The 8509-nt window shown below is 55.6% G+C and overlaps 2 protein-coding genes across 2 annotated transcripts; both read left to right on the forward strand.

The window, feature by feature from the left end:
* The first annotated feature begins 598 nt into the window (after positions 1–598).
* On the forward strand, positions 599–2177 carry LOC148884086 (uncharacterized). Its single transcript, XM_089022727.1, has 4 exons — positions 599–822; positions 881–1202; positions 1295–1519; positions 1632–2177. Exons 1-4 carry the CDS (start codon positions 599–601, stop codon positions 2175–2177), a joined length of 1317 nt encoding a protein of 438 aa, XP_088878853.1.
* Positions 2165–4091, forward strand: LOC148884087 (uncharacterized). The gene is given in 6 exon segments (XM_089022728.1): positions 2165–2468; positions 2545–2783; positions 2877–3139; positions 3223–3386; positions 3389–3470; positions 3549–4091. Coding segments are annotated over 6 exon segments (1299 nt in total). The 5' UTR covers positions 2165–2293; the 3' UTR covers positions 3925–4091.
* Positions 4092–8509: the final 4418 nt, after the last annotated feature.

The raw sequence follows: 8509 nt of genomic DNA on the forward strand, positions 1-8509 counted from the left end.
AGATTAGAATTGGCCCTCAACCGAATGAGTCTGAACAACTCTGGAATTGTGACAATTTTCATCTCTTTACAGCCAAAAGTGAGCAGTCGTCAGTACTATCAGATAATCATCTCATCGCAGCTGCCATGGAGGTGGAGTCTCAGTGTGAGTAACTTTGTCACATCAGTAAAAAAAAAATCAGGGGAAAAAAAAACCTAGAGGCAAAAAAGTTACAAGTGAGAAATGATTTTATCTTAACTTGCCAGTGTCCCAGGCTTCCACTTCGTCTGCCACCAGCACTGGTGATGTCAAATCACCCACTCCTGGCCTCTCAGTCATGTCGGCCGCTCCTGTCCTTGTGGCCTGCGACCGTGGCGACACATCATCAAAGCAGCGTGTTGCGCTTCCAAAGGGCTGGCTCACCACATTACCTGAGAGCGAGCATGCGTGGATAAGCCGGGCGCTGTTTGACATCACGGCCAGTGGAAAAGTGGCCCTCACCCCGAAACTCAAGCTCTGGTGGGAGCCCCCGAGGGTACCCATGGTATTTACGCAGCCCCCAGCTTCAAACAGGCAGTTTTTCCACTCGAAATTCTGTGCACTGTGGGTGCCTTATAAAATGTGGGGGGTGAAACTGGCCTGCCCCAATTGCCAATACCACCACCTGACTGGGGGTGGCATGTACAGGACGGTTCGGCGGGTGCTGAATGTCAGAGACTGGTACTTCATGGCTACAGAGAACCTTGAGTGCAACCGTTGCCACAAGAAGTTCTCGGCCTGGGAAGCCAAAATCCGGAAGCAACTGCACATCTCCAAGCAGTTACTGTTTCCTCTTTTTAACACAGAACCTTCTCACTCATCCACCGTTGTGTCTGACGATTCCCTGTTTCTCTCCTCATCTCTTTAGGCTGGCCTGTGACAAAACCGTCATCACCTTATTGAGGGCCCGCTCGCTGGGCAACAGTGCCACGCAGTTGCGCCAGACGCTGACAGAGCTACACAGTGAGGAGTGGTTCACCAGGTGGACCAACTACCTCGGCATCCTCACCCAGCTTGGTGTCCCAGTCGACGGGAGGGACAGCGTCCCGCCGATGCGCCCGCACCCTGGCGTCGCCTGGTTCCTGGCAGCCTACGTGCGAGACGTGATCCCCTGCCACGAAGATAAAAAGGCCCGTCTCACCTCCATCTTTGGGAATATCTTGAAGATGGACTCCACCAAGAAGGTGCATATTTCACTCATTGCACGCATGTGGCCGTGGTGATGACTGTCGTGCTGACGTTGTGCATTTGCACGTTTGTGCCTTTTCGCCTGCAGATGGTCAAGAAGTTGGCGGGGGAATACGCCGGAACAGCCGCCTGGGTGACCAATGTGGGCAATGAGTACGGGCAGGTGCTCATGTCCGTGCTCACGGCCATGGAGGAAGAGGGTCTTTCTGCCATGGCGTGCGGACTTATGCGCCGGTACAAGAATGCAGGAAAGCCACCCCCAGAGGTTTTGTACGTCGACCGTGACTGCTGCACTGTCACTGGGAAGAGCAAAGTAAGCGATTTCATTTCTTTAGTCTGTCTCTTGGTTCATTGCTTTTGAGTTTTTTTCAGACACCACACTCTCCAGTGTGGTGTCTAATGCAAAGGTCCACTTGTGTCGCCAGATTCGGGAGACGTTTGCCCAGTGGGACCGGCTGGTGGTGCGCCTGGACGTGTGGCACCTCATGCGTCGCTTTGCTAGAGGTGTCACGACAGATGCTCACCTTCTCTATGCGCCCTTCATGGCACGGCTCGCCTCAGCCATCTTCGAGTGGGATGAGGGAGACCTCGAAAGGCTGAAGAGTGCCAAACAAGTACCAGAGGGCGGCCGCATCGCCATGGACGCCAAAGAGGTGCAACAACATTGCCGTCGCCGCACCAGGGGAGCAGATGAGACTGAGAGGCTCGTCCAGGAGGTGCTTGACCACTTTTGGGAGGCCAAGGACACAATGGGCAGTCCTCTCATAAATCAGCTGCGTATGGCGGAAATCTGGAGGACGCAGCGTCACCACCTGCGCTGCATCCAAGACCCACCCGGATTAGCCCTGTACACCAAAACTGGGGAGGTGAAAAAAGGCGGGGTCACGCTCCCAGTGTTCCGCTGCGCACGGGGATCTACCTCCTTGGAGTCATTCCACCTCCATCAGTGCCGCTTTATACCGGGTGAGTAAAAGACGTGTAGGTGCCCACGTGTTTGTGCCAAAGACTCAATGCAATTGCTTCTCCCCCACATTTCCCACTCTGTGCAGGCACATCGGCGAATGCCCTTCATTTTCAAGTCTACCTGATGGAGGGCTTGACCAGGTGGAATGAGGACAGAGCCAGGGCGGCCGTGGTGGACGGTGGCAGAGACCAATTGCGCTGCTATGATGCGCGCTTGGTGGATGCCGTCCAGGAGGTGGCACGGGCACGGCAGATCCCCAACCCCATAAACAACTACACCCCGTTGGGGAATTACACCGGTAAGCAAAGTGCTGAAAACAACCCCTTCTTACATTCCATCTGACATGCCAAGTGCTGACTCTGGCTCGCATTCAGGGGAGCTCATCGGGGTGGAGTACCTGCAAGCACAGACCGGCGCTGTGCTCCAGACTTGCCTGGTAGGAGATGAGGAGGACTCAATTGACCAGGTGGGGGAGAATGGCGACGGGGAGGAGGAGAAGCGGAACGACGGGGGCGAGGAAGAGGAGGAGATGCTAGGTTATGAGCACGTATTGCTTATGTCGGCACTGCCTACGCCTCTTCCAGAAAATCAGCCCTGGTCCCGGAAGGAAGAGGTATGTCTGGATGTCCGTCTGTCTCAATTTTGTTCCATCTCTTTCAGCCAGCACACGGTGCATATAGCATGACGATCCCTCTTTTTAACACAGGAGGAGGACGTCGAGGACCCGGAAGGCCGAGGTGGCTCCCAGCACGTCTGCCGGCTGGCAGAAGCGCTGGTGCATCTGCGCCTGAAGGCTTATGTGACACCAAGTCAGGTGTCAGAAATAAAAGCCTTGTGGAGCAAGCTGCCCGACCAGGACAAGGCTCCTCCCGCAGCCCTTCCATGGCGCCAGAAGCCACTGGTTCAGGGCCGCTTTAAGGCAGGAACCTCCAAGCTTGCACACATGCCAGGAATAGATGCCGCCAAACGGTACATGTCAAATGTCATGGGCTGGCCGACTGGATGATGCCAGTTTTGTCACGTATCTGATCCGCGCCATGATCTCTGTGCAGTCTCTTTATTGGGAAGGGGACAGAAGTGGCGCGCTCTCCGGGTGCCAGCAGGCTGGTGGAGGCCATCTTCTCTGACCTGGCCAACATTCACAGCCAGGGGAGTTGCTTCGCCGGGATCCGCGTCAGTCGCTGGGGTCTGGTCATGCGCGACTACAGTCGCATCAGGACCTGTGCAGGAGGAACTCAGATCTCCTGACAGCAGTTCCCATTCCCCTTTTTGCGGTTAACCACCGGACCCTCGCTCAGTGGTGCGTAAGGTTTGGCCACTAGCCGACGGAAGTGTGCCGAGGACACGCCTTCCTACAACTACATTTGTTTCTTTGCAGGCACAACCAAAGGAGCAAAGAGGACTGTGCGCAAACAATGTGCGTGGACATCCCAGCCCCCGGCTGCAAGTTGACAGCTGCAGACACGCTCGCAGAAGCCAAGCCCTTAATGGACCAGCAGCCCCAGGGGGACAGTGTGTTAGAGCACTCAAAGGAGACATCCGGCATGGCGGTGACACACAGGGGTCCTGTCCTGCCGGAACTTTTCCGGGCGCTGCCCTTGTCCACCTCTTCGCCCGCCAACACTGCCTCAACCAGTCCAAGAGCCTCCACTTCCGCTTCAGCACTCACTCCCGTGCCATCGACTCTCGCGCCCACCACCACTGGTGCCTCTTCCAGCTCTGCTCGGCCATCCCAAAAGGGGGGGAATTACTAGGGAATATCACGCACCGGGTGAGGGAGCCAAAACGCGCTCATTTCCGCTGCAAGCGCTGTGGCAACCCCAAGACTAAGGAGTTTGGCCATAGCCGCTACAGGAATGAGCACTTCTGCTCCCGGGCCGAGGGTCGTTCCGTCGAGGACTGGCTGCAAGAGAAAAGGAGCCAGGACACAGACAGACAGGTGATGTCATTTTATCTCACATTGGTCAGGAAGCATAAGAGATGGCATAAAAGAAGCTGTCAAGTGGCGGACCACTCTTATTCCCAAGTCATCGGACCCCCTGGAAGCATACTCCGTAGGCAACTGGAGACCTATCACGATCGGTTCCATTCTCAAGAGGGTATTCATGAGGATCTTGACCATGAGTCTGCGCGAGGCCTGCCCAATGCATTCCAAGCAAAAAGGGTTCTTACGCAGCACAGATGGATGTTGCCAGAATCTCACGGTGTTGGACCACCTCGTCAGTCGGGCTACGAAACGTCAGCTTGATCTGGCGGTGGTGTTTATCGACTTTGCTAAGGCATTTGATTCGGTTACCCATCGTCACATACGGAGGGCACTTCGCCGGATCAGTCTTGACGGGCACATCCTCGCGCTCATCAGAGACGCCTACCGAGGATGCTCGACGCGCATCGTCCTGGGTGATGCCGATTCCGATCCAATCCAGATGGAAGTAGGTGTCAAGCAAGATGACCCTATGTTAGGGTTAAACCCAAACCTTTTCACCAATTGTGAAAGAAAAACACAAAGACGTGAGATGGACTTGCAAGGAGAGTGTTCAGAGACTGTTCCGTAACATTCATCCGACCCACTCTGAAAACAATCTCTAGTCCCCTTGCTTTTATTGAAAGTTTGGGAGTTCCTGGTTACACGGTCTCAACCGTTTAAAGGGAGGGGGAGCACACCGGTTGAGACTGGCGCAAAACACAAGTATATTTTGAGATAAGCAGGAGACTGTTCAAGGAGACATTCTGTTATTTTGTCTGCACATTCTGTTATTTAGAGTGAGTATGGCTAGAGATAAAGATAAAAAGCTATGTGCGTGTGCAAGTAACTTGGATAATACTAAGCAAACTAATTTACGAATATAATGTGACTACATGATATATAATTTTATTCCAACACCCTATGTCTCCGCTGCTCTTTAACTTGGCCCTGGACCCGCTTATAGCGTCCCTGGAACGTGGCAATCGTGGCCTAGATTAGGGAGGCCATAAATTGGCTGCCTTAGCATCCGCTGACAATTTAGTGCTGATAAGCGGGACGGCATGGCTGCCCAATTAACAATGCTAGGTAAGTTCTGCGACCGCACAGGACTTGCGGTACAACCCAAAAAGTGCTATGGCTTCATGCTGTCTGGAGGATCTGCCCCCAGCGTGGACCCATGGCTAGTCTCAGGCATGCCAATCCCCATGGTTAAGGGAGACATTCCAGTCGATTATCTGGGCATCCGCGTTAGCCCGACCAAGGGAATTGTGTACAAGGATATGGTCACGTTAGCCCAGAAATGGCTCGAGGCGCTAGGTAATGCCCCATTGAAGCCCGGCCAGAAACTCACCCTCCTCAACCGTTTCCTACTGCCCAGGTTATTGTACGCCACGACCATGGGGCGTACCCCCATCACTAAGCTCCGGCACATTGACAGAGAAGTCAGAAGTGCGGTCAAGGGTGGCTCCATGTCAAGAACAACACATGTAATGGGACCTTCTACTCCCGGACCAAGGATGGAGGACTTAGCATCATTAGGCTGGAACGGTTAGTGCGTGGTTGTCTGATCAAATGGATTTGGCGCATGTGCTCTAGTGAGGACCACTGGGCACGGGCTGCCGCCCGCGAGGTCACTAGGCTGCCGGCATGGCCCATGTGGTGGAAGACGGCTGGTGGGGCGGCCGAGGGTCTCCCTGTCATTCCCGAGTCTGGCGATGTCCCACCCCTGAGTTTTCCGGATTGAAGGAATGCAGAGAACAGGACCTGGGGTAGATTGGTGGTACAGGGCAAAGGGTTACTGTCTTCAGAGATGATAAAATCAGTAACTCGTGGATTAAGGAACACCACAACAATGTTATCCGCCCGAAGTACTTTGGAAGGGCGGTGGCTCTCAGGGCCGGTAACGCCCTGCCGGATTACATTAGGGTTGGGTCCAACCCGGGAGGCCCGCCTATGTGCAGGGGGTGCAGAAGGCACATAGAAAACCTAGCTCACGTGCTCGGGAACTGCACAGCACTTCAAAATAACATCATTCTCAGGCATAATAAACTGCACAGTCCTTGTCCGGGAGATGGTCAGACATCGCTGGGTAGTGGAAACGGAAGTCAGCATCACGAATAAGGAGGGGAAGATGCTCAGGCTAGATATAGTTGGAGGCAAGGGCGATCACCTTATAGTGATAGACATTACTGTTCGATTCGAATCTGAGGCCTTCCCGCTTGCTAGGGCAGGAAGGGACAGAGTGGCCAAATACGCCGAAGTCGCCGAGATCCTCAGGATATTGAGGGAGATGGACAGGGTCACGGTCTTTGGCTTCCCATTAGGGGCTCGGGGGAAATGGCCCTAATGTAATAACGTGGTTCTCCGGGAGATAGGGGTTAAGGGGGCTAGACAGATAGACAAGACTGCATAACACCGCAAGGACCCGAGGCGGGGGTCGGAGCGATGTGGTTTCTGCCCAACGCTTCGAGTGTCAGTGTGTGGACACCCACAAGTGTGGATAATGGCAGGAACACTCTCATTGCCTCAGCGTCAACCAGATATGGTGATCGGTTGGTCACATCGAATGCTGCACAGCATCGTGGGGGTCCGGGGAGAGGGCCGAAGCGATGCGGTTTCCGCCCAGTGCTTAAAGCGTCACAGTGATGATACTCACCAAGCACGGGGAATGGCGGAGACTCCCTCCAAGTCGAGATGTCGCAAGGGCCCTAGCCGGGCTCGAGGCGATGTGGTTTTCGCCCGGTGCTCTGGGTGTCCGCGACGACACTCAAGGAGTGCAGGTAATGGTGGAAACATCCCCCCGACGTCACAGTGTCGTGATGGCCCATAGCGGGTATTGAAGCGATGCGGTTCTCGCTCGGCGCTGGGGGTGTCAGTGTGAGGACACTCAGGAAGTTTGGAGGGGCTAGAGCAGCCCCTCCAGCGCGGGTAACGGCGAGACCACCCATGATGTCTCAGCAATGCGAGGGCCCTGGACGGGTGCCGAAACGATGTGGTCTCTGCCCGACGCTTGGGGCACCACGGGGACGACACTCGGGTCTGGGTGTCGCGGATTGTGACGGCTCCATCAGATGGCGTGGGTAATGGCGGAGACACCCCGGTAGTCATAATGTCGTGAACACCCACTATGGGGGTGAAATGATGTGGTCTTCACCCGGTGCTGGTATAGTCAGAGGATGGGCTCTGGTGTGGGCAGCGGGGAATGGAGGTACCCGCGGAGCACGGGTAATGGTGGAGAAGCTTCTGGGAACACGAGTGCCCGGATTCGTGAAGAACGGTTGCCCTCGGCTCTCCTGTCCAGCAAAGTCGGGCAGGCGGCGCTTAAGATCGGCCTCTAACATTTCCCAAGTGTTGAATATTTTCTAAATGTCAAGCGGGTCACCCATGGAGGTGATGAGGCCGAGAGGGAACCAGCAAAGTCGGGCAGGCGGCGCTGTAGGGCGGCCTCTATTCTCAGAGTTCGAGACCCGGTATCCACGGAGGTCTTGAGGACGACAGGGAACCAGCAAAGTCAGGCAGGCGGCGCTGGAGGTCGGCCTCTATTATCAGAGTTCCAGACTAGGCATCCACGGAGGTCTTGAGGCCGAGGGGGAACAAGCAAAGTTGGGCAGGCGGCGCTTGAGGTTGGTCTCTATTCTCCAGGTGCCAGACCGGCTAGGTGTTGAGGCCGGGAGGCGAGCGCCATCGGCGGCCGTTCAAGTGCGGGCACTACCAGTGTTTGGGCACTCTTGGGCGCGGCGCTGGAGGAGAGAAAAAAATTCCAAGATGAAGCCTCAAGGCCGGGTAAAAAAATTCGGGAACTACCAGGGGTCGTGGTGACTTGGGGCGCGGCGCTGGGGTCTAAAAGCAGGCCAAAAGGGTATTGCTGAGAATAGGTAAAAAAGTTCCAGACTTCCAAGGTTCAGTGGAACCCGAAAGCAACCGCCTCCCAGGTGGACTGAGCTGAAGGCAAACGCCTCCCAGGGAACCTGAGCCAGGGGTAAACGGCTCCCAGGTGGACTGAGCCGAAGGCAAACGCCTCCCAGGGTACCAGAGCCGGAGGCAAACGCCTCCCAGGCGGACTGAGCTGAAGGCAAACTCCTCCCAGGGAACCAGAGCCGGGGGTAAATGCCTCCCAGGCGGACTGAGCTGGAGGCAAACGCCTCCCAGGGAACCAGAGCCGGGGGTAAACGCCTCCCAGGCGGCGAGAGCCGGTCCCTGGACGCCGCCCGGGGAACTGCGTGGGAGTGAGCTGGGGGCTGACGCAGCCTCCCTGGAAGTGTGACAGCAGCCGTTTACGGAGGTCTTCAAGCCGACTATCCAGCACCAAAGGCGGGCATGCATGGGGGAATCTCAGCCTGTTCCTTTTGAAATATTTTCTAAGTGTTTGAGCT

The sequence above is a fragment of the Hippocampus bargibanti genome, linkage group LG19 (genome assembly GCF_051943395.1).
Source record: "Hippocampus bargibanti isolate YZ-2025 linkage group LG19, ASM5194339v1, whole genome shotgun sequence".
NCBI classification, from domain to species: Eukaryota; Metazoa; Chordata; class Actinopteri; order Syngnathiformes; family Syngnathidae; genus Hippocampus; species Hippocampus bargibanti.